The sequence below is a fragment of the Lingula anatina genome, chromosome 6, assembly GCF_051362555.1.
Source record: "Lingula anatina isolate TDL-2025a chromosome 6, LinAna3.0, whole genome shotgun sequence".
Classification (NCBI taxonomy): Eukaryota; Metazoa; Brachiopoda; class Lingulata; order Lingulida; family Lingulidae; genus Lingula; species Lingula anatina.
In genome coordinates this window covers 7242356-7268194 of record NC_141772.1, presented here as the reverse complement: position 1 = coordinate 7268194, position 25839 = coordinate 7242356, and the positions used below count along the sequence as shown (strand labels likewise).

At 35.4% G+C, this 25839-nt stretch overlaps 3 protein-coding genes across 8 annotated transcripts in view; 2 read left to right on the top strand and 1 right to left on the bottom strand.

Moving 5' to 3' along the window:
- LOC106151327 (neuroglian) overlaps positions 1-15031 on the top strand; it is an 18934-nt gene extending 3903 nt beyond the window's left edge. For 2 of the 3 annotated variants that reach the window (XM_013524543.2, XM_087016292.1), the window contains exons 6-29: positions 221-355; positions 895-997; positions 1462-1649; positions 1809-1940; positions 2630-2773; positions 3106-3311; positions 3647-3737; positions 4035-4155; positions 4340-4512; positions 4861-5243; positions 5655-5889; positions 6156-6310; positions 6593-6756; positions 7207-7346; positions 8018-8140; positions 8700-8894; positions 9693-9806; positions 10121-10288; positions 11327-11434; positions 11942-12085; positions 12477-12605; positions 12915-12990; positions 13304-13393; positions 13779-15031. In XM_013524543.2, the coding sequence (XP_013379997.2) occupies positions 221-355; positions 895-997; positions 1462-1649; positions 1809-1940; positions 2630-2773; positions 3106-3311; positions 3647-3737; positions 4035-4155; positions 4340-4512; positions 4861-5243; positions 5655-5889; positions 6156-6310; positions 6593-6756; positions 7207-7346; positions 8018-8140; positions 8700-8894; positions 9693-9806; positions 10121-10288; positions 11327-11434; positions 11942-12085; positions 12477-12605; positions 12915-12990; positions 13304-13393; positions 13779-14007 (3746 nt within the window). In that variant the 3' untranslated portion in view covers positions 14008-15031. Of the gene's footprint in view, positions 1-220; positions 356-894; positions 998-1461; positions 1650-1808; positions 1941-2629; positions 2774-3105; positions 3312-3646; positions 3738-4034; positions 4156-4339; positions 4513-4860; positions 5244-5654; positions 5890-6155; positions 6311-6592; positions 6757-7206; positions 7347-8017; positions 8141-8699; positions 8895-9692; positions 9807-10120; positions 10289-11326; positions 11435-11941; positions 12086-12476; positions 12606-12914; positions 12991-13303; positions 13394-13679; positions 13747-13778 lie in introns of those variants that run through there. The other variant, XM_087016293.1, reaches the window with a different exon arrangement.
- LOC106151330 (WD repeat-containing protein 82) lies at positions 14953-20383 on the bottom strand. Its single transcript, XM_013524550.2, has 9 exons — positions 20219-20383; positions 19193-19290; positions 18777-18843; positions 18318-18417; positions 17798-17914; positions 17250-17405; positions 16932-17001; positions 16372-16514; positions 14953-16018 (listed from the first exon to the last, which is right to left on the bottom strand). The coding sequence occupies exons 1-9, from the start codon at positions 20377-20379 to the stop codon at positions 15989-15991; spliced, it is 942 nt and encodes a 313-aa protein (XP_013380004.1). The 5' UTR covers positions 20380-20383; the 3' UTR covers positions 14953-15988.
- LOC106151329 (glycerate kinase) overlaps positions 20272-25839 on the top strand; it is a 19247-nt gene continuing 13679 nt past the window's right edge. Inside the window, exons 1-7 of one of the 4 annotated variants that reach the window (XM_087016294.1) lie at positions 20272-20441; positions 20928-21108; positions 23392-23554; positions 23822-24000; positions 24200-24342; positions 24852-25027; positions 25565-25676. In XM_087016294.1, coding sequence (XP_086872420.1) covers positions 20993-21108; positions 23392-23554; positions 23822-24000; positions 24200-24342; positions 24852-25027; positions 25565-25676 — 889 coding nt within the window. In that variant the 5' untranslated portion in view covers positions 20272-20441; positions 20928-20992. Of the gene's footprint in view, positions 20442-20603; positions 20695-20927; positions 21123-22240; positions 22528-23391; positions 23555-23821; positions 24001-24199; positions 24343-24851; positions 25028-25564; positions 25677-25839 lie in introns of those variants that run through there. The other 3 variants (XM_013524546.2, XM_013524548.2, XM_013524547.2) reach the window with 3 other exon arrangements.

Here is a 25839-nt window from a genome sequence, read left to right as displayed (position 1 = left end):
ACACTCTCAGCCAGAGGTTCTCTGCTGAAATACCTGCTACAATCACCTGCTACAATGTCACCAGGCTTGTTCTCAAACACGTTAATGAAGCCTGTGCAGTGCTGCTGTTTACCGTTATGAACAGAGTGGGAAAAAGTTGGCTTGATTTTGAATATAAATCAAAATTTAGGATTTCGGTTATGATACAGATTATAGTACAGGTGACTAAGTTTATTTCCAGGCCGACTTATCTTCACCAACGTACAGCCCACTGATGCACAAGATGGCAACTTGTATTTCTGTGCCGTGGAAAATCCATTTCTCAAGAAGTCTGTCCATGGTGAAGGTCAAACTATATTTCCTCGTGGAGACATCAGTGAGTTTTAGATCACATTATTTTAAAAATTGACTTTATGAATTTTGTGAATTGTTTTGTAAAATTAATTGATGTATTATGATCATATTATCTTACATATGATGATACATTTTTTGAATATATTGTTGTATGGTATATGTGGCGCATTTTAAACATTTTTTTGTTTTAAGATTCTTGAGTTTCTTTTAAAGGGATAACAGCTCCACAAATTCCACAATAAATGCATTGTAAACAACACATAGAAATATAATAAATTCAATTTTTCCACCTACATGGTGGTTATGGCAGTTATTTTGTAATCTGTGCTTGCCATCAGATGCCTGTACCTTCATAGATGGCTACCCTCCATAGTTATCTCTTAAGGGATTATTGCATTTATAACTTTGAATGTCAGAACAGATTCATTAAACATTGGTAAGTAAGGGGAAATCATCGTTTACCTAAGGAAAATCCATTTTTCCTGCCAAAATGAAGGATTTGTATCAACATCTTTTTAAAACCTTCAGGTACCCAAATTAAGGTGATTTCTCAACTTTCAGGTGTTGCTCCCAAGACACCACCATCCATACTTTGGAACCCAGCACAACACATTGTGGTGCTCCAGAATGAAACTGTTAGGGCCAAGTGTGTCTTTAAGGGAAAGTAAGTGAATTCTGTCTAGTAAATTGAAGGTTATATATATAATCAGATTTTAAAGGTCAGGTTTAGTGAGAATATCAATAATATTAAGGAAACACAGTTTTTGCTACAGTTCTTGTATACTGAAGTGTTAAATATATACCAGTTTGAGTTGGCAGCCAAAAATAGCATTGGCCTAGGCAGCCCCCAGACTAATTATTATTATTATGATCATCATCATCATAGAACAGTGTTGGTAGATTACAGGCCCGTAGCCAGGGGGGGGTTGGGGGGGGGGGGGTTAGAAAAAAACACCCTTTTTGCTGGGAAAAGGTCCACTCTGGGTAAAATTTGATCTATGTACTTGAAGATTTTATGGTAAAAGGTCCACTTTTTCAGAAAACGAACCCCCCCCCCTCTGAAATTGCTGGCTACGGGCCTGGATTATATAATTGGAAATAATCTTAATTTTTTTATTATGAATAAAGCCCCACCCCACGTATTACCTGGAGCATACTTCGCGGTGACCGCCCCCTACCTGATAGAGCATCCATTGAAAGCGGAAGTACAGAACTGGTGATTGATAATGTGCAGTTTGAAGATGGTGGACAATACAAATGCTTTGCCCAAAATTCAGAAGGAAGCGCACATAAATCATTTGTTTTATCTGTGGAAGGTATGTGTTTGTTGGTCTCCATTTTTTCTTAATAGACCAATCAGTTGTATTGGTAAGAAGCCACTAAATTTGAATTTGATTGTAATTGCACCATAAGGGTGTGCCAAGTTGACAAAAATTTTATTTCCAAGATATTATATTTTATTATACTTTATTTAGCTAAGCCGGAGTGGATAGCAAAGCCAGAGAACCAACGTGCATCAGAAGGCGACAACGTGACATTTGTGTGTGAAGCAAGTGGAAAGCCTCTGCCAACAGTAGAATGGTTCATCAATGGATTACCCCTCAGTGGTAGGGAATAGTATAGTTTTTAATTATTCATTGTCTGTTTAAGGAAAAAAACAGAGAAGGAGAGCATTTTTAGAGGATTTTTTTTTTAGAATCAAAAATAAGCAATTTAAAACAGGGGTGGATTGAGGATGTCTTCTCGGTCTTCCGGAAGATGGTAAAATTTTCAAGTTTACATTGACTGGTATCTAATTCTTTCTGTCAGAAGACGGTCAAAAATGGAGAATGGATCAACAAAGATAATTTGGAAGACAGTCAGAAAATATCTCTGGATCCACCCCTGTAAAAGATTTATGTAAATTCACATAATTGTTTGCATTGTACAGAGTACATGTATAACAGTGGGATACTAAAGTCATGGGGATTAGAATTATGAAGTTTGTCTTCCTCGGTCCTCCTTGATTCCTTATTCTGTTACTTCATGTGTCTCTCTTCTTTGTAAAGACAAGCAGATATAGCTACTGTATGTCTAAAATAAATCTCATTCCTTGGCTTCTGCTGTGCTAGATTATAGTGGCCGTTATGAAGACCTGGTTAAAATATTTTTCTTTGGGTTGGGGAGAGGGGAGACTTGAGGGTGTAATTTTTTAACGTATAACATAAAAGATAAACACATTTTCCATTAAATAATGAGACATTTTCAATTCAGAGACAATATTCAGAAACAATTTTTTGAATAAAAATTTCTTCAGATATGCGTTCTCATCCAAGAAGAATTGTTACTGACACCAGTTTGACCTTCCTCAATGTGGTCCCCTCTGACACAGCTGTGGTCCAGTGCAATGTATCCAATATTCATGGGTATATGTATCAGAATGCATATCTCAATGTGCTCAGTAAGTATGGTGAAAAAAAATTAGCTTTCCAGGAAAAAGATAACATTAAATTTTTGTTACAAATTCATCTTGCCAGGAAAAAAGACACTTTTTGAAACAAAATTCTATGACAGTGTGCACAGGCTTCAATCACACCACTAGGTACTGTGATTGAACATCTTTTGGTGGTTTGTGTATTTTGTAGCAAAACTTAAAGTGTGTTGAAATTTAAGATTAAAGAGCTATTTGGTATTTTAGGTATTTGTGAGATTTTTTTTGAGAAATGTGAAATAACAAATATGGGTATATAGAAATTTCTTAACCTTTAAAATTACTCATACTTCTGTATTTAGGAATTCCACCAACATTTACCTCAAGGCTCTCGTCAGCTCTCACTGTGATGGAGGGGAGCGCAGTGAAGATTGCCTGTGGTGTGTTTGGTGCCCCGAAACCCAATGTGACCTGGTTGTTCAAGTCCAAGATTGTGCCTCTGGACAATGAGGACCCATTGACTGGGTCTTTGTATCACATTAGAGCGAATAACACACTAGTTATCAGGGTGAGGCAGGTGCATGCACACACACATCAGACATACATATTTAGTCACAATTCTGGTAAGACCAATTACATTTTCTGATACAAAAACATTCCACATGTTGTCACAGCAAACTTCATGACTAACACATTTATTTGCTTGCTTAATTTAATTTAATATTTTATTACATAAAGATGACAATGTCCAATTTTATATGTTACTGTGACTATAACTTTTAGTTTCCACCATTAACCATTTTGCCAGATTGATTGGATAGTTATTACAGAAATAAATAACAACATGTTTGCACCCCTCTTCTGTTTGGTAAAAAAAAAATACATAAAATGATTTATTTGCAGCATGTTAACCAGGAAGATACTGGTGTGTACCAATGCATAGCTGTGAACACTTATGGTGAACTTCGGTCTTCTGGGAATCTCACTGTGTTAAGTAAGTAAGAAATAAGGCATAAAAATGTATAACATACACATGTGTCGTAAGTAAGATATATTGACTCATTTCAGAATTTCCCACTGGACTATATGCATTTATAGTCATTATATTTTCCTTGCATTCTTTTATTTATCGAAGTCTCCAGTTTTATAACGGGCCTCATCCGTAATTTAAGGTACAGGTATCGTTATATACAAATAATTTAAGGTGGAATTTTAAATACAGATGCTGTAAATATCTATTCTGATCACTGTATACATAGCTATATTATGTTTATTTTTCTCCATAATTTAGCTGCAACTCGTGCAGTAGAAGGTCTTCAGAGGTACCAAGTAGTGAAGGAGGCGGGATCCACCATAGAACTCAAAGGTGCAGTCTCAGTTGATTCATCTTTACGGTCAAGTCTGACCTATAGGTAAGCTTGTTGGTTTTTAAATTTCTGTCACAAAATAAGAAACTCTTTTTCATTTTGGTATCTAACAGCCCTTTTGTTGGTACATGTAATTTGTAAATGAAAGATGTCTGTAAGAAAAATAAAAGTTAAAGGCATTTTTAATATTCATTTATGTTATTTTATTTCATCTTATTTTTTTTACTAGATGGTACAAAAATGGCCAGCTAATACAAGTAGACAACAGTCCCCACTATACTCTGTATAGTAATGGTTCCCTCTTCATCAGCTCTACACTAGTTGGTGATAGTGGATCATACACGTGCAACGCCAGCACCAGCAGAGACTTTGTCATAATTTCTGCGAGAGTTATTATACAAGGTGCTTGTTAATGTGGAGTGGTGAGCTGAAAAAAAAAAGGATTGATGTTTATGGACATTGCTCTGTACTTATGGCAGTAATTCATGGATAGTAATTATAAGCTTTCTCACACAAGTCAGTGTGAGCTAACAAAATGATTTATCCTAAATGCAATTACGTACACATCTCACAATAAACCCAACTCATGTACATTATCATATTTAATTATGCGTTTTTAGTTTAATGCAGTTTTCTTAATATTATAATTATAATGAATCCAATATTTTCACAATTGTCAAAAATTTATTATATAAAATTTATATTGATATTCATGTTCAATTTAACATTCAATTTTGGTGGTTAATTCAGGTCCTCCAGATCCCCCACAGAGGGTCAGAGTTCATCAGCTCTCCAGCAGGCTGGTCAGAATTAGCTGGGACGCTAGTAACAACAATAATGCTTTAGTCAAACGGTTCACCATAGATCAGCGGTCCGTTTCCTTGGCAACCAATGCCTCCGTCAGCACCATCAGGTACACCATTAATAAAACAAAACTCTGGGAAAATCTAGAGGTCAGACCATGGCGGAATTACACGTACAAAGTGGTGGCTTGGAATAGTATCGGTCAAAGTGAGCCGAGTCTGGAGACCGTGAACTCTACTCTCACTGTACCTCCTGATGTGCCAGAGAGACATCCTGGTGGAGTGACACTGGAGGACAGAGACCCAAATGTGCTGTATATATCATGGGAGGTAGGTTAATCTCTGAAATCTAAAGTAACTGTTACAGTATTAACTATAAGGGACAACTCCCAGACCCTATTGTACTAACTGTGGACCCATCTCCTAGGAGATTCTCGCAAAATTTCAATCAACTTAAGCAGCTTAGATGTCGGTCACACCTCCGGCTGCTGCTAAGGGGTAATTAATTATCGTTTAGCAGCTTCAGTAGGTGTGCCAGACATCTATGCAGCTTAACCTGAAACCAATTTAGGGAGAAACCCTTGAAGATGGATGTGGCTCTTACAGTGGTGCTAATTAAAAATTATATATATATATATATATATATATATATATATATATATATATATTGCTTCTTTATCAAATACTTTATGAAATGTGGATTACCTATAGTTAAAAGTACAATTATCCTAAATGTTGTAGCCACTGTCCTCCAATGAAGCCAATGGACCAGGTTTCTACTATCTGGTGCGCTATTGGCGTACTGACCTGCGTACCCCTGTCATAGAGGAGAGAAGAGTCACTGGAGTGCTGGCCAATCATGTTCAAGTCAATGTGGACAATGTCCATCCTTATAAGGTGCAAGTTTTGGCTGGGAATGATGTGGGTGTGGCCCGACATTCAGTGAGGAATGCCACTGGATACTCTGGAAGTGGAGGTGAGAAAGAAGTGTCAATGTTCATGCTAGGAGTGGCAGTGCTGTGTGTAGTAGTTGGGATATAAAATAGATGTGACAAGGGGATCATCATGAATGTGCCATTTATGGTTATCAAATCTGTTGGTATCCCAAACTTATTTCAAAATTGAAATTAAAACATTTTACAAAGAAATCATTAATTTAAAAATGGCTTCAAGAAGACCCTGCACTCTTTGAGAAGGCCCAAAACACCTTTCTAATCCCTGAATATATCCATTACTTTCCAGTTCCCACTGTCACCCCGAATGGACTAAGAGTGGAATCTTTCACAAGGTTTCCTAACACTCCCCAGCCAGAAGAAGACCAGCAGCAAGTGGTGCTGAAATGGCATGGAGTGGATATCCATTCTCAGGGCATCAAAGGAAAATTTAATGGATATGTGGTATACACAGGATATGAAAAAAAATTATTTTTTGGGGGGGGGGGGGGGGGGTGTGGACACCCTTCTGTATGTAGCATTTACCCCTTAGGGATGTTCTTTGCATGTGGGGAGCTTCAAGTTTCTGTGAATTTCTAAACATTAAATAAAAGAAAGAATTTTTCAGATATACACATTAAATCATCAATTAAAAAACAGCAGTTTAAGTTGATTTTGAGAAATTATGATTTTGATTCTTTTTTTCAAAAAAAAAAAATCTTTTCATTTTTTTTATTTTGTGTCCAGATTCGCTACTGGAGGGAAGGAGAGCCAGAGTCTAGTGCTAAAGTCATCCATATACCGGTCAGTGGAAATGGCAGTTTACGCAGCGGGCTGGTCAGTACGGAGAATGGCCTCAGAGTGACCGTCATGGACACACGGCATGAACATCAAACTTCTGAGGCTGGAGGGTAATTAATAGTTTATATCATTATGGCCATATAGTTATAAGCTGAGGTGGATGCATCAGAGCACTATTTTGTGTCAGTTTCCCCATATTTTACCATTTTTTAGAGATACAAATTTCAGGACCCAGCAGGGGAGATATTTATCCATTTACCTTGTTACTTAAAATTAAAAACCGGACCTTTAGACAGGCTGTCATTATAACAAAACGGGAATTAATGACAGAAGACCTTTTTCTCTAATTTAATTTTTTCCAGCATGTAGATTTTTGCCCTTGGCTTTAAGGATTTGAACTGAAAATTTGATTGAAAATTATTCAAATTTTGTCGATCCTGCTAACTGTTGGGCAAAGTGTAACTATTAATAGTTTAAATGTTTTGTATCGAATTTTATATTTACCACATATCATGACAGAAGTTTATTGTGCTGAAATATGTTATTTGCTTGCTGTACAGGGCATCGTATGATAGCAATGTGCATGTGACAGTACAAGGTCTTCCACCATATACCAGACTCCACACACAGGTGGCTGTGAGGAATACCAAACATACAGGACCAGCAAGCCCAACTGTCACATTCACCACTCCTGAGTCAGGTATTTGAACCCTCTTCCCTACCACTCTCTGCTCTGAAGTTTACAAATCAATTTTGAGTTTTGTTTTTATATTGAAATTATTGAGAGAATGCTGCATTGAGCCTTGTATATGAGAGAGATCGAGCTTTTACAGCCCTGTAGACAGGGGTCACACAGGAGGTAATATAATAATGTGCTTATGTAAATGTCTGTGCTGAATCAAAATTTGATTTAGTTTCTATTTTATTAGTGTTAAACTGATTGCATTGAGCAAGAGTCCCCGTGGAGTTAGATCAATCTTTGCAGAACGATTGTTTCATCTACTCCATCTTATTTTGGGAACATGTACACATTTATTCAAAGTCTGCAGGATACATAAGGTAACTAGAAAAGCACTCTGAGAGTGCAGACCTCCGCCAAGGCAGCAATTTATTATTATTATTGATTGATTATTGATCCGGATCACCACCAAAAACTAATCTTCTGTTCCTTTTCCCACTTCTGACAGTTCCTGAAAGTTTCATCAAAATCGGCCCATAACGTTTTGAGTTATGTTGATGACAGGCAAACAAACAGACAAACAGGGGAGAAAACATAACCTCCTTGGCAGAGGTAATTAATGAACAACAGACATAGTTTGACTGAAAAGTGATGGAGATACTTCTTAAGATTTTTCATCTTTTTCTACACAGCTCCAGGTCCTGTCAGAGATCTCACAGTGCAACGACTGGGGCCAGTCATCACCGAATTCACTTTCCTACCTCCTAGAGAAAAGAATGGCATCCTCAGGAACTTCTCAGTGGAAATAGAAAAAGGTGTTTACTTTCAATTTCCAGATTATGTTTACCACTAATTTGTCTTTATTAAAATGAACATATTATAGCAAATGATTATGATTATATATAGACAGGCAGAGGTTAAATTCAATAAAACCTGAAAATTGAACAAAAAAATCATAGGCACTGAGCAAGAAAAAATTATAAATATATACTAACAGATGATGAGATGTTTTACACGCACTGCATGTCACATACTGTCTCTGTACTTGTCATGTCTTCATAGGCATTACATTGAGAGCAAAAAAAAAAAAAAAAAAAAAAAAAACTAAATAGAAGCAACTTTTCTGAATTTGTTCTTTTCTGTTTGAAATGTATTAATAGAAAACTAAAGTGTTTCATGTGCTTTATTTCCACCCAGTGAGGATACTGAACATGCTTAATGATACAGCTTGTATTCTTCTGATGAATTTCCCTTATAACCAGGATGGCATTTCATTAATATATAACAATTTGAAACATACAACAATCAAATTTTTCTTTAAATTTTCATTTTCAAAATGTGTTCAAATCAATCAGACTGAGTTTTTTTTCACAGTAATAAATGGAGATCCAGTGAGACCATCAAACATTCTGCATGTAGCGGTGGACAATACGACTGCCCACAGCCGCTCCCTCCTGACCATAGGCGCCTTAGAGCCCCAGACAACATACAGGATTACAGTGAGGGCCGTCACCAGGGCCGGGGCTGGGGAGGGGAGTCATGTGACCATAACTACGCCAGAAATGGGCCGTAAGTTGATGCCATGTTTTAAACTTCGGTTGGCTTTTAGGTTGTAGATAATTAAATTTCATCTTCTTCTTAATCTTCTAACATATTAAACAAAAACAGAAACTGCATCAAAACTGGCCAACAGAGCCCATTTCTGATACAGTTTCTGTTATTCCATGACATTAAGCTTATTTATCAAGCACACATTTAATATACATAAACTCTGTTTGGATTTATGTGTTTGCATGATTACAGTACTTTAGGTGTACACGATTTGATAGGCATTTGAAAATGAAAGATTTTATAAATGTTACAGTACTATGAATTATCCAATCGTTTTGATGCTACTCTACATGTGGTTAGATTGCACACTATATGACATGTTATATGCTGGGTTTGACAGTTATCTAAGGTGTGTCTGAATTTTTTTTAAGGAATAAGCAAGTCATATGTATTTAAATTTCACATTGTGACTCAAGTGTGATACAGTATATTAGATATACTTTGTAAATACTTTTAGACACTAAGACCCCATTCCCACAGATTTTAGATCGATCTATCCCTGTGGGGAGTCTCACTAGATTACTGTCAGTTTAGCCAGCTTAAGCATCTGTCCCGCCTACTAAAAGCAGTAAGTGGGTAATTAACTACCATGCGTGCTCAGCTGACAGCAATTTAGCGTGAACCCCCAGGGAGTTAGGTCTATCTAGATGGATCGATCTAAATCTATGGGAATGCAGTCTAAGATTTGATAGGTGAATTTCAATAATAGACATTGTGTTATATGTGACATTCATTGTGGTACATATTATTTCACAGCCCCAGGTGTTCCACTTGTTGAGGTAGAACTGCATACATTGACTAGTTTCAATGTGTCATGGATCTCTGCCTATAACCCAGGAACTTATTTCTTTGTGCAATATAGACTCACAGGTACGTACCTCATTACATCAGGTTATATGCATGTATGCACATGCATTGTAATACACTCTTGCTGTATTCTTGCATGCTTATATTACAGTACGTATTTCTAAACATGATAATTTGCACAAACACAAACAGGATAATTTAGGCAATTATATGAAAATTTAGAATGGCCAATTCTATTTGAATTAAATGCTTGTCTTATGAATTTGATCTAATTTAAATTCATAAAGGACAATTATTTTTTAGCATGGTATTACCTAGAGTTACAAAATGATTTGATATTTAAGGGTTTTTTGACAAATGAGTTAGTTTGCTTTCAGGGGTGGGAAATTGGACATCTGTTAGTGTAGACACCAGACCTTCTTGGCATATTGTGCATGGACTGCACCCTGGTGGTCATTATGAAGTGCGAGTGGCTGCGTCCTATGGGCTTGACTATGTGTCCTATAGCAGGGTTGTCACCATGACTGTACCTGGAACCAGGAAAAGTAAGATGCCCTAATGTGTTTGGTGTGACAAAGGTGATGTGCTAGATATGCTGAATGCATGGTGCAACTGTAACAATGGCAGGTGCAAAGGGGGAGGGGGGGAGCACTCCCTTCTCTCTACCCAAAAACAGTATAACAAGTAAAAAAATACAAAAGCAGAAGTTTTCCCATTCCTGTCTCTTACATATCATTATGGTTTTAAGGATAGGAATTATTTATACTTTCTTATAGCAAAGTAAGACAATTTTTTCATCAATCTGAACATTGGTCGCCATGCCAATCATGAGCTATTAACCAGCTGACCTACCCATTCAATACATGTGTGACATAGATTGTCAAAAGTACAATTTTCTCCTGTATTAAAAATTATTAATAGTAGATCCCAGTTAAGACAAAGAGTCTGTTTATGAACAGCTAGGGACCTAGATGAATAGTTTGTGACTTTTATGTGATGCTTGTGGCCGCTAATTTTATGTCTATGCCATGATGTCATGGTTTGAGTCTTTATGATATTTGGAGTTTGCAATCACAAATCCATGGCTCAAAATCACAAACGGCAATATTCGTTCATGAGGAAAGTGAAGGTTGTGTGAGGTTTGCTGATAATGTGTTAGGTGTGCTGAAGATTGTGTTGGGTATGTTGAGCTTGTGGTAATGTGCTAAAAACTTGACAGTCATATTAATCTTGGAAGCCCATATTTTTATTTACGCGAATTCTGAAATTTGTTGCTTTAAAGTACATTTACAAAGGATTTGAAGGTTTTTTAGGTGTGCTGAGATATATAATTATGAATAGCATGAAGTATATTGTTTCAATATTATAATATACTGAACATATCAATTCTCTATACAGTTAATTGACCTCACATATGTTTTATTAATAAGTTGTAGCAGTAATATAGATCATTGATGAAAAACACACATGCTAGTTGTCTAAAGCGTTCTTTCATGATTTGAACTAATTGATATAACAGACAGATGCAAAGGCTGCACTGTGTTTTAAGCTACTGAAATAGTGTGGCCATGTTTTTTCTTCAGAGACTTCGTTTCAAGTGACCAGTGGGTTAACATCATTCAACCTAAGCCTCAAACTGGATACGAAAATGGCACATGTCACACCTTTCTATGTGCAGTATAAGAAAGTGGGTAAGTTATACAGTGTTACAGTATTTGTTTACCAAAAATGTATACACGTCTGTAGGCGGCCAAATTAATAAATCTGCAGAACTTTTATTCAGATCATACTAACTGATGTACATTTAGTTGATTTCTTGTCTACGAGAAAATTTACATAATGATTTTAAATATTAGAAGGTCAACTTATATTGATCAGTGTATCACCTCTGTGGGCCATCAGTTTCAGTTAAACTCACCTTGAGACAAAAATGTAATTCATGTTTTTTTTTTGTTATCTTCCTAACCTGATCACATTATTTGGTTGAAACAGTAAATAATGAGTCTGCAACATTTTGGAAAAAATTAATTATAAAAACGTATAGAATAAAGTTTTCTTTGGCCACTAATTTTACACATTCTGGTCCAATCAAAATTTTACTGACCCTGAGCATAGGGCAGTATGACTGTTCGATGTTAAAAGGCCCGAAGACTTGCCCTGAAAGCTCCTTGTCTCTCATTTTTTCTCTGCTTTGGTAGGTGCTGCCACCTGGAGTAGGACTGATACTGAGACCAGGAAACCGTGGGTGGTTGTGCAGGGTCTAGAGTCGGGGAAGCAGTACGATGTGCGTGTTGTAGATATTACCCCCAGTCCACAGCGTGCTGTCAAAATGGTCCTTCCACGTAAGATCATCTTCACACTTTCATTGGAAATAAAATTTGGAATAAACTATTGAAATAAGATGTTGATTTTGAATATATTGGCTTTTTTATCAATGAAATTATTTTTCTTGTTGATATCGTGCAGCTCAGGTAATTCATATATGTGATTATAAAATTCACATATCAGAAATATAAAGAGTAAAAGGTTTTTATTCTTAACATATTTTAGTCTCCAAATGTATTTGTTTAAGAAAAGATTGTACATTTAAAATTTAAAATCAATTTTTGATGTGACAGCAAGAGAATTTCTTTAGCCTTCAGTGCAATGAAAGTTGCTGATATGTGCAACTGTAATATAAAATGATTCCCGACTTTTTTTATTCAAATTGACTTGATTTCTATGTCTTTTCAGCTGAAGAATCTATAACAAAACCAGGCATTGGTCTCTGGTTCATCATCTTGATGGCTATACTCCTGCTTGCTCTCCTAATTTTATTCATTGTTTGTCTTGTGAGAAGAAACAGAGGGAACAAATACTATGGTGAGTCTGATAGTGAAAGATAAGATTTTTTTCAGGTTGAATTAATTTGGAAATGCAACTGTTTCTTGAATGTTTTCTGTATGTCTTAAGGGGTCCCCAAACCCCCATCTGACTATTTCTTCCTATTTTTGCAGTCAATTTGGTACAGTGCTTCCTAGTCTATAGTAGACTATGACATTAGAATGAAGACAAACAGTTGAAAGTGAAACTAATATCACATATATTAATGTGTATGTAAATGTTAGTTATGTCAGTGCATTCTTAATTCATCACAATACAGTGACTGTGATTTAATTGGTTTTTTTTCAGTGGCAGAAAATGAGAAGTGGAGAGTGGCAGCAGGTGCCCCTGCAGATTACCCCAGCTTTCAGGAGTATGATAAGGGGTAGGTGGCATCTCTGTGTGTTGAAGCACTTTCAGAATGTTGTACGAGTTAAAAGTTTTCTTTGAGGAGATGCCCTAAATTGTGCTTAAAAAATAGACTTATCCATTAGAGAAATCATTGTTGTTAACCAGTTTTTGCAAGCTTAATGCATTGTCTTTAAATTAATTAACAAATGAGAACCTATTTGACCATTTTATCGACTGTGCAAAGCACTGGAAAGTGTCTCATATCTCAGAATTAAACCTTTTTAAAATGAACCTAGTGGGGCACTTTTAAATGATCCATTTTTGACCAAGAAAACATATGCTTTCAGAGCTGTTGATCCATCTTATCCAGTGGTGATGGATGAACTGGATGAGGCTGACAGTTTTTTTGGAACAGATGACTTTTGGGACATGGACACGTAAGAATACATGACATAGATTATATCCTAGTCTTTATTAATTTTGTACTTTGTAATGAAAATATTCAATTTGGTACTTGCATGTTAAATAATATTATGTCAATGCTGAAAGCAAATGGAATAATTATCTTACTTCCCACTTACATTTTTTATAGTAACAGTCTGTTTTATAACATAGATCTGCTGTATTTACTTTTTTGTGCCAGAGGGTATAATAACACATGATATAAAATCAATTACAATTCAGCATAACAATTATGTTAAACAAACTTCTAAATGTCTGTAGGTACAGGGAAGATGGATCATTTATTGGTCAGTACATAAAAAATTTTATTTAATAATTTCAAAAGTACAATTTTATGGAAAAAAACACTTGAATTTTTAGGTACAGGGAAGATGGATCCTTCATTGGTCAGTACACCACTCAGTACACTCCCAAACAGGACTTGACCACCACCACCACCACCTATACGTCCAGCTACAGCCATCCTGTCCAATATGAACAGACCACTAGTGGACAGTCAGAGCTGGCTCCTCTCACTGAGAATGCTGAAGCCAGTTCCATGGGCTCCGATGACATACAGCTCCAGTGTTTGACTATCAAACAGGTGTAAGGACTGTCTTTAATATACTGACATCTACATGTTTAGTTACTGTGGGTACCATTCTCACATTCAATTTGACAAAATATGTCGAGAGCTTCAAAAGTCTGCAAAATTTAATGCATTTGTATGAATAGCTTTTGTGGTTTGAGGAAAGTTAATTCACCAAATATAGTGATTATTCTGTCAACACTTACAGTAAAAGGCCAGTGTAGACATAGATATTATAAGTAAGTATGCTAAACAATCTCTCTATATATTTTAATTACCTCTGTATTACAATATGAATACACTTTAGGTCATTTTTATAAACAAACCCCCTGTAAATGTAATTCCTTGCGAAAAATTTTTGATAGCAAAATTGTAAAAAAGTTAAATATTGATGTTTCGAGTTCTTTTTTTTGAGGGATTAGTTTTTTTTATATCCAGCACATGAAGCAGGGCACTGGGCAGGGGCTTCCTTTGGAAAATGTCAAATTAGTAAGATAATAATCTTTTCTATTTGATTTTATTTTAGATTTATTTCTAGACAATAATTACAGAAAAGAGAAACCCCAACATTAGCTTTCATATATATTTATTTTTTAAAATTTTAGTCTCTGTGGCCCTGAGCACCACACAACTAGGTTTTATTTTATTTAGTATATTCAAGAAGTTTCTTTTACAGCTGATTTTTATAGTTCATGGGAGCCTTCTTATCAAAAATAAGACATTTCTTATAACTGAAAAGCTTGAGTTTACCCTTTTTGATCACCTGACCCATCTTATTGCTCTTATTTGCCATATTATTTCATCTGATTAGGATTTTTTAAAAATTTAACACATTTGTTTAAATTCAAGTTCTCAATTTTTTTTATACAAGTCTTTTGCTTTAAGTAATTCAAAATGATATTGTATACCGGAATGTCATGCAGCTTCATACATATATATTGTAGAATAAAATGTGAACAAAACAAATATTATTTAAAAAGTTTAATTCTTGAAACATATTTTACAGTTTACAACTATGTACTAAAATACAGAACATACAAATTCAGTAACTGGTGTTTGTTGTATTTCTCCAAAGCAGAAAGTTGATGATAATTTACAGAATGATACTTTCTTAACCTTGTCTTATTGCTTTACATTAAATTATCATGTTTATAGAATAATGAACTCAATGGGGATTTTTGTATAAAGTAACACAATTATTGGTAATAATAAAATATTGACCATAGGCATTTGCACATTGTTTTTAAAACTACTACTATTTACCACAACTATCTGTTGTAACATGCTGCTATGGACATGACAACACAACATATTATCATATTTTACATTGATCATTTCTTTCCACAAAATACATTAGCCGTAGAACCAACTAATGTTGGCAAACAATTGACAACTAAATCCATTCCCCTGTTCTGATTTAAACCTCAGAAACTTTTTTCACAGCTTGCATATCAACACAGCTTGTACCCTGCATGAACTTGTACCATTCATGACATCTCTTACACCAACAATGCCTGGGGTTTTAACATTGCCCAGATTGATGACAGTGACAATAAAGAACATAAATTCACGTTCTAATGAATCTTTCGTATCATTTGCCTCGCAGACTTTCCGAACAATACCCTAAGCGAGGGCACTGGGAATCTTCATTTTGTCTGGCAGTTCTGCCAATTTAATTCCCCTATCAAAACACTGCTTCATCATAAAATAATTCTGCCCATGAACGTAGCCAGTAACTGCATGTACCACTCTTTTGGCAGTGATATCTTACAGAAACAAAAGTAGACCTTTAAAAAGAAAATTCTGGCAAAAGTAAGAGTGGAAGGCACATAACTCTATTGGGATTCCTGGGACATGAATTCAAAACTCAAATATCCAGATGGTTTTCAATTCTATATTTATGACAAGCAGTTTGTTTTGATTGAAAACTTTCTTGATAGGGCTCAAATGGTACTTTGGCTGGCCAGTCTTGAATGTGAACTTACTGGTGCCTTGAGATGTACTATTCATCCATCTGTGGTAGCCAAAAGGCCTGGCAAAAAAATAAATAAATGAATAATAATAATAATAAAACATTGTAATATAGTTGAAAGTGAGAAAATTGAAAATCTAGGGAGGATATAGGCAATCTGTTAAACAATTATACTAACTGTAGTATACAACAAGGAAAATATAAAGTTCAAATGAACTTGTTACATATAAGATAGTGTTACCATACATGTATAACAACATTTCTCATTCCAAATTAAAGTATTCTGTAGATAGAATCCACCAGTCCTTTATCTAAACTGTACTAAAAGCACATACACACAAACACTGCCTAGAGAGCTTACGATGAACTCAATGCATTATGGGACAATGAAGGCAAAATACCCCACCACTTACCATATTTATACAAGCACTGGAAAGCATCATAAACCGTGGGTTAAACTGGATACACTGCACTGGCCCCGTGTGCTCAGCGTTGAGGACACAGACTTTGCTGCCTGTCTCTGCATTCCAACAGTGAATCTTACCATCTGTTGAGCCTGAACATTATAGCAATAAAATTTGTTTAAAGCCAAAAGTCTGTTGATAAAAAATCTAGAAAATAAATGATGAATACTTCTAACAACAAACATCCAGTTTATTTATTTTTTTTTGTATGTGTGTGTATGTGAAAAAAAGGAATGCTAATTGTTAAATGTGCCATGCTCTTATCAAATTCTGTTTCAGATTCCTTCATGTATGAACCTGACAATGTATGGTCATTAAAAACTGTATTCTGGATAAAAAAAGAAGATTCACTCCACCACTCTCCAAAAAAGGTATTTATCAATATATAAAAATTATTAACAAGACAATAATTCCATGTTTGATGACAAGCTGAAAATCACAATACCAGAAAGTGTTATCTACAAAATGGACTGAATGAAAGATCCTTTACAATACTGTACTAGACTTACCACTGAACACAAACTGGGAGTCTGGGCTAAAGGAAGCCTCCAAAGGTAACCCCTTCTGATTTGTGTGGCCCTGAAAACGTCAGAACTAAAAGTTAATGAAAAGGCAACGAGTTTTTTCCCCTCAATAAACACAATTATTTAAAATTTTTCCTTATTTCAGAAATTTCCAAACTTTTGAAAATCCTGTCAAAATCCATCTGGCATGACTTTTTTTGATGCAGGCTGTTTCCCAACCAACCTGTCAGCTATCTAACAAATGCAAAAAAACATGACCTCCTTGGCAGAGTAAACAATAAAAAAATTAAACCAGTAACTCACCATGAAGGTCTGCAGAGGATGGCCCTGGAAGGCATCTATTAGCCGTATCACCTGGCCATTGGTGGAGATTAGCACCATCTTTCCATCAGGGCTAAACTTTAGCCCAGTCCAGTCACAGTCCCGGTCTTGCTGCAGCTTGAACGTAGCAAATGGACCCTGTAAGACACAGATATGTCATTGGCCAAATTTGAAATGGCGAAATAATAATGCCTCATATGTGTGATCTCTCCAACTGTTATTTTACTTACTAGACCTTTCAGCTGATTAACTCAAATGTGGCATAAACAGGCCTAATTCGAAGAAAAGACTTTCTGTGAGCCACTGGTGTTCGTAAGTCCAATTCTGGATTTCTAACATCTATGGCAAATTTGGCACTGGAAGTCTATATTGGCACCAATGGACATGCTCAAAGTACAGATAACTTCTGTACATGAATCAAGCTTACTGTTAACCTGTTCAAAGTCAAACTCCTTCCTTACTGTCAATGACATAAACTTAACCAGCATACTGATGACTGGATTATATTTTTATTAATAAATTGACATCACCTTATCAAAAGACCTCAGATCGTACAATTTGACCATCTCAGAGTTGATGCCTGCTGCAAAGATTAAACCCTCTGGATCGAATGCTGCTACGGGTCTGCCAGGTACATGCATCAGTCCCTGAAGAAAAAAATTATCTGTAAGATTAAAAATGTTACTTGATATACAGCCAATCTTTTTCTCTCTAAAGTGATACTATGTTTCGTTATTACATTCAATATATTTTTATTCTTTTTATCATACAGCATGTTGTGCAATATCAAAAATATATTTTTCATTTCTCACATTAACTGTTAGTAACACCAGCTGAGCAACACACAGTGATATGCCATCAACATACTAGTATAACTATTAAGCTTGATAGAAACAGAAAGTAGGTGATATCAAAAACTATTTGACATGTACTTAGCTACACGTTTAGTGTAGATAAAAATACTGCCGACTTGTGTTGCAGTTACACATACTAATAAATAAATAAATAAATAAATAAATAAATAAATAAATAAATAAATAAATGAGTTACCTGGCAGTTTGGTGACCTGAGATCCCACAGTCTAATGGTCTTGTCTAACGACCCAGACAAAAATGTGTCATCTACTGGAGACATACTAATAGTTACCACCCTGGAAACAAAATAATATGAATATGTATGTTATTAGCATGTTGTGCAACACACAAAGTATATTTTCGGACCTAATATTTTTTACCAACTTAAGTTACACATAATGATATGCTTATTAAATAAAAATTATGATATTCCGCTGACTAAAGATTTTGACAAAATTTAACCAGGTACTGGAGATACACTAAATTATACAACCTATATGCAATACAACCCTGAAAAAAAAATTCTTAAAATTGAATTGTTTTTACCTTGCACTCTTTAGACAACTATCAGTTTTCCCTTGCAGTTGTAATCTTACAGAAAATTCAGAATGAGATTTGTTAACTTGAAAAGGAGGCCCAGACATAATGTACTTACTTTTTGGTGTGTCCTGGAAAGTACCGGATGTATTTGTTGTCATGTAATGACAGATATCTAATTGTGTCTGAAGAATAAACAAAATAAGTTGAATGGTACAAACATGCACTAGTATTAGAATAGAAATCATTACACTTTTCAAGAAGGAAATGATCATATGATGACTTTTCTTTGCTTTTATGGTACAGATATCGTGTTTACATCAGAATGTGAAGTTTTGGGCTGTTTTGGAAGTAGACTGTTAAAAATCTTTTAACTGCATTAAAAATGGGAGGTCTCCTGTGCATAAACTACACCCAAACATTGCACTTAAAAAAGCCATACACAAAGCATTTTTACACATTATAACAGGTTTGATAATCTCTTCTTCATAAAAAATCTAAGTATTTGACAGGGATTTCTCAAAATGAACTCACCATCCACTTTTGTAGAACTGTGTATAGCTGTGTTTGGGGCATGTGTAAAATGAATCAGATCAACTCCATACTTCTTGCTGTTTAAAGTTCTTTTTGGTCTGAAAAAGTAAAAAATTCATACAAAATATGCTATTTAAAGTAAACAATTAAATACTTTTATTGGTAAATCACGGAAAGGAGAGATCTACACCTGAACATGCAAGTTACTTAAATATAAAAGGGGGCATTGGGCATGTACTGGACGTCAGAGAGACACAGAAAAAGAGGCAGACCTAGGACTACATGGAGGAGGACTGTCGAAGCAGAGTTAAAACAACTGGGAGAAAGCTGGAGGACAATCCAACAATTGGCTAGAGACAGAGAGCAGCGGAGGATCTTTGTTGGAGCCCTAGATGCCCAATGGCATAAAAAGAGATGGTAGTAGTAGGCAACTGGATTCCTTTAGGATATTGATGAATAAAGGAATATCCCAATACACCCAAGCCTAATCAAACAAAAAAGTGTTAGAGCTATAGAACATAAATTTAAATGGGTTGCGAACTTGCGAGGTCTACAAAAAGTTAATAACTGATGGGATTACAGTCATTTTTATCATGATTGTTATTTTCTGTTCGTTAGTTTGAAATGGTATGGAAAAAGAGACCATCAGCAGCATCACACCACTGTATAAATGGTTGAACTTTTAATAAAGCCAGAGAAAATGTCAACTTTCTGTCATAAACATGTGTTTTCTGTATAGGGGCCAGGGCTAGGGCACTGGAGGAGAGCGTTAGGGAGCAAGAATTCCCTTCTCTCAACTCGAGTAAAAAAAAAAAAGAGATGATAATCGGCTTGCTTCTTGGGTATATAATATATGGTATGGGTTTCCAATTAGTTTTCTGTGCTTCCATGGAGTCCAATTGGCGGGCGACGGGTTTTTGCTTTCCTGAATAACTTCTGCTGAATGGTGAGCGAGACACCAGGATTGCACTGGAGGGTACTAAGTCGAAGATTCGTGCCGTGGACAAAAACTCGACAAGAACTTACGTTCCATTTTGGCAATCATAAATCACAATCTGATCGTCTTCACTGCTTGAAATTAAGAGTTCGCCATTTGCTGAAAAGTCTAAGCTATTAACTTTTTCTGAATTTTCTCGAAATACTTTTGCAACGCGGAAACTCCGCACGACTGTATCGGTTAGCTTCATGCCTTTTTTTTGTTTTTTGCCGACCGGCGCGAGCCGACACACAGACAGAATTTGCTGCGGAGGTAATTTGTGAGCTGACTATTCTTTTATAAAATACTAATTAAAGAATTAGAATACTCACAGTTTTACAATTTTATTGTTATTTTTATGTATTTTTTGTGTGTTTTTATATTTAATAAATATAAAACAGAAAAAATAATTTTATGTGTCACGTTTCCTCGTAAAAGTGGGTCAAGCACATCAACCCAGCTGATGAAAACACGAGAAGCAGTGCTTAATATTGCAGGATTTTAATTCACTGCTAATAACGACAAGGTACTATTTCTATAAAACAAGTGACAATTTTCCGTTAGCATATTCCTGGCTCTAAGCGCCAAACACATAAAAAATATATTTAGTTCTGCTAAAAGATAATGTGTAAACTGTAAAACATTTTAATTTTATTAAAGAGATGTTAATTTCAGAAGGGGGCATATTAAATAGTAAAATGTCCATCACACATGTACATTCCCTAATATGCTGTGATGGTATGATAAGCTTTCTTTCAGGTTGCACTGATGAAGGAGGAGATACGCAAAATCAGTCATCTGCACATGCTGAATACAAATAAAAAATGCTGCTACTTGTAGCAGCTGTGAAGTATAGCTCACAGCTTCTGGTGGACATGAGCACAAGTGTGGCCCTACTGAGAACCCAGAGACTTTGGATTCGGAATGAATTCATAGCTAGGTAAATAATCAGAGGTAATCAAGTTGAGGGAACAACGATCTGAAGAATTAGACATTTGATTGCATGGTTTCATATAGTTAAAAAAAAAAAAAACAGTAGTTGGAAATTTTCCGAGACTGACAACAAAGTTTATTTCTGGATTCAATTTAAAACCTCTGAAATCCAAAAGGTGCTTGAGAAAACTTAAATTACCTAGCCTAGCAGATAAAATATTGTCACTTTGAGAGTTGATATAATTGAACTTTATAAAATTTTAGCAAATAATATGACAGTGATGTATCGAGTTTATGAAGATGAGCAATCAGTACCATCAAGAGGGCATACACTAGCACTACAAAAGATCAGATCTTCAAATAGTATCAGAAACAATGTTTTCTTAGTCAGAACCACGGTTACTTGGACCAGTCTACCTGCTAGTATAAATGTTTTGACAGCACCATCAGTTAACAGTTTCAAAAACAGATTTGATAGGCTTTGGATTAGAAAGACTTACCTCTTTCATATAACATTGAAGAATCCCCCACGCCAGGTACATAGCTAAAATAACATTTCATAGAACAAAAGAAACAAACAGCAAATGTGCTTGGATGATCATGAGCCATTTGTTGATCATCATATTTTGCTTATAGGTACAGGGTGCGTATCTGTCCCTTAATTAAATTTGTAAATATAGTGTCTGTGCATACAGAATATTTCCAACACCTGAATATATGTGCCTGCTCCAAGAGTAAGAACCAGTGCCTTGTGCATTTCTGATTACCACAATGAATGGAAAGAAATATAGCCATTATGATTCAAACTTACAATAGTAAAAATGCCAGCCAAGTTTGAAACTGAACATGAACAGATTAAGCCTTATTAAAATTTATTTTCAAATAATGGTGACCAAAAGGTATTTTGATAAAACAGTTAAAACCAAAAAGAAGATGTGCTTTACTTGTGACCCAGCTGTGCCTGAAGACCTAAAATACAGGTCTAGTTTGAAAAAAGACATGATCTACTTATTATTTCGATTTTTTTTTCAATAATTTTAACAATCTTTAATTTTTTGTGTGTACAGTAGAAATCTGAGATTGTCCTGATTGTCAGAGTTTCAAAGTTTGTTTGAATTTTGTCTTGTTTAAATATTATTATCAGGACATATGTGATAAAACAGAATATATATGAACTGTGATGTATTGAATTTCTCAATTTAAAATTGTAAACCTCGTGGTTTGCAAAATTTGCAAAACTCTGTACAGGAGGGTTTGGATAGGCCAAGGACATATAACCGTCCTTGGATAGACCAAAGGTTATTAAATTGGCCTTGTGCAACAGTACAGTGCCCTACATACTTTAAAGCACTCTTTGAACAGCAGAGAGCTCTACGAGATCAGTGTAGGATTTAGGAGAAAATTAATAGTCGCTTTATCAAGATTGGTAAATAGGGAAATATTTACTGTATTTATATTGAGAAATGGAGTTGATAACTGTGAGATGCGTTAATTTTTGCAATTTAATCAAAGGCGCTCGGGACTGTTAGATAGGCATTTTATTTTCGTACACTCCTCAGGTATACTGTGGCGGGTCAAAGGTTATCAATAGAAGCATGAAGAGATTAGTACCCAGTATTTCCCACTTACCAAGTTCTGGGAGAAATTTCTTGTCACTATTTCTCATCTCCTTTTTATGTATGGAGACAATGTGTTTATATGTCAGTACATGAAGCCATCACCCTCTCGTCATGCACTGTTTAATGTTAACAACACTTAAAATACAGGTCTGGTTTGCTAAATAAAAAAACAGGTGTAGTTTAGATGTAAATGATAGTAAATGAACCTTTTTGAAAGTTCCTAAGCTTCTTTTATTTTCTTGAAAGAAATTCATTCTGTTTCAATTGCTCTAAATCCCCATAGAGTTAGATGGATCCAGCTAGTACACTGGGTTTATCTGAATTCCCCCTCAGAACCTGGTGGCGGAAAAATTGTGTAATTTTAGCATCAGAGGGTATAGTTAATTATTGTGAAAATAAAATTAATTGGCCTTGTCAAGTGCAGTAAGCTCTGATTTTTGTGCACAATGGCCTGGCTTTCGCCAGTAACTTTAAAGCAATGAATCTCTCTAAATAGATTGCGGAACATGGATGGTTATACTGGAGATGCAACTTTTAATGTGAAAAGGCATCTATTCCACCAATCCTACAAGTCCTAATCCTACAAGTGCTACATTACGTAACAATCTACCTTCTTATTGTGCTTAAACAATATTGTTTTTAATTACTAGCTCAGAATATCATTATTTCAGAGCCATGACTTCAAGAACCTCTGGAACAGGAACTACCTCATACTCCAACAGTCAAGATGTGTTGAAGAAAGACTCCCTGAAGATCTTTAAAAAAGCTGTGAAATCTGTTCTTCCTCAAAATATGGTGCAGAACACACTTAAAGTTGATGAAAGGACACTTTGGGTTAGTGAATGTAAACTCAACAGTATTAAAATGGAAACAAATTTCATCCAGTATGACCTGAATATAAAGATAAGATATGATTATTTTTTCTGTTGAGTTCTGTTGGACATAATATATATAATCACAACATATTTGCTTTGCATTTTATTTATATTCAGTTTACATTTTATTTTCTTATCATTTGTCCACATGAAGCAAACAACCTAAATCAAACCCTGTGATTGTATAAAGCCTAATAAATCTGTCTGGCTTTTCTTCCATGATTAGGTAGATGGCAATGAATATGCATTAAACAAAAATGTGTACATGGTTGGGTTTGGCAAGGCTGTGTTGGGAATGATGCAGGTAGCTGAAGAGTTGTTGGGAGAGCACCTGGTAAAAGGTGTCGCCAGTGTCCCTGTTGGTACCCAGGACAAGCTTCAATCTGGTGTGGAGAAATCTCAGATGTGAGTAAAATTATTTATTTATTATAATGGTTTTTGATCATATTGAAAAAATGCATATGACAACAGAGCTTATTTATTTTCAGGTCTGTGTTAGTTTTCATGGTAGTTGTTTTCATCATTAATTGATTAATTAATTAATTTATTTATTTATTTCAATTTTTCTGTTGTCATTATTTATTTATTTATTTGTTAATTTTAGCCCTCGGGAACCCTCAAAAATTGAAATCATAGAGGGAGCAAAGGACAACTTACCTGATGCTGAAGCCCACAGAGCTGCACAAGCCATATGTGACATGGCCCAGTCTCTTAGCCATGGGGACATATTGCTGGTTATGATTACAGGTACTTTAGCATTACATGGAAATGTACACTTGAACATTATGCAGCAGGATTTTGTTAAGGGACAGGGAGGGGAGGGGTTGATTTTTTTCCCTGCATGGTTGTGCTCAATAATGGAAATATAAAACAGAACTAAGAATCTTTTTGCTGATTCAGAATTGGGCTGAGGATTAAAGGGGCTTCATTTACAATATTTAGACTTAATATAATTACTTTATGCCCTTAATGCCAATATCATAAAAATATATGGAGAGATAAACTGAATGCTTCATCTGTAACATAATTACTTTAGAATTTCTCATATTTTACTTTTTCAAGATTTATCATTTTTAGACACTTTCAAAAATATACCCAGTACTTTGTGACCCAAAGCCAAAATGTTATTTTCAAGAGCTTTTAATTAAATTTATTTATTCCCAAACAAGCAGGAGAGAGGGGGTGGGGTTCAGATCATTGACTCTGGTAAATAAAGTACTGATAATTACCATAATATGCTTTCATGTTATTTCCAGGAGGAGGATCTGCCCTGCTCCCCCTGCCCTGTGCCCCTATCACCCTGGAGGAGGTCAATGAAACCACCAAACTGATGTCAAAGGCTGGGGCCAAGATACAGTCTATGAACACTGTAAGGAAGAATATTGAAGTTCTGAAGGGTGGAGGACTGGCCCGGATGGCACAGCCTGCTAAGGTGATTGAAAATTTGAGTGATTTCTCTCTCTCTCTCTCTCTCTCTCTCTCTCTCTCTCTCTCTCTCTTTTTTGCTGATGCTGTGGTCGCTTCAGGGACTTATGATACCAGTTTCAGCATCCAATTTCTTGTTATTTTCCTAGTTGTCAGGGCAGGAAAGGTAAAAAGGTGAAAAGTAAGCAGTAAATGTGCCAGAGTATAATGTAATATTATGAAGTTGCATATATTGTACAGCATATTCATATACACATCTGCCATGATCTTTTAGAGAGATGGACCAGTTGTTTAGATCTATTTTTACTTTAATCACAAGTAGCATTGTCGTAAAAAATGAGCGAAGACCAAACTAGAAAGATTCAACAAAATCGATTTAGTGATTTAGATTTTACACATCTTCTCCCATAAATTCATGATAATATCAATTTGTTTAGGATTTGCAGAGGATGACAACAATAATAACTGAATCAGATGTGGCTTGGAAGCACTGAATATCATTGATCAGAACTGTATTGTATCTTATATTGTTATGTAAATCTAGGTGATTTCACTGATATTGTCAGACATTGTCGGAGACCCTCTGGATATGATAGCAAGTGGTCCCACTGTGAAGGACGTGTCTTCTGCTCAACAGTGTCTTCACCTCTTTGCTGGTAAGCCTAGTCTTTTCCTCTTTTTTTCATGGTAAAAATTAGAAGTAGTAAAATATTTCTAATTCCAAGATTAAAAAGGCTGAAATGCTTCCAGACTGAGATTTTTTTAGCAATATGTGAATGATTTTACAGCAAAAATTGGATACATATCTCCATACTAGTT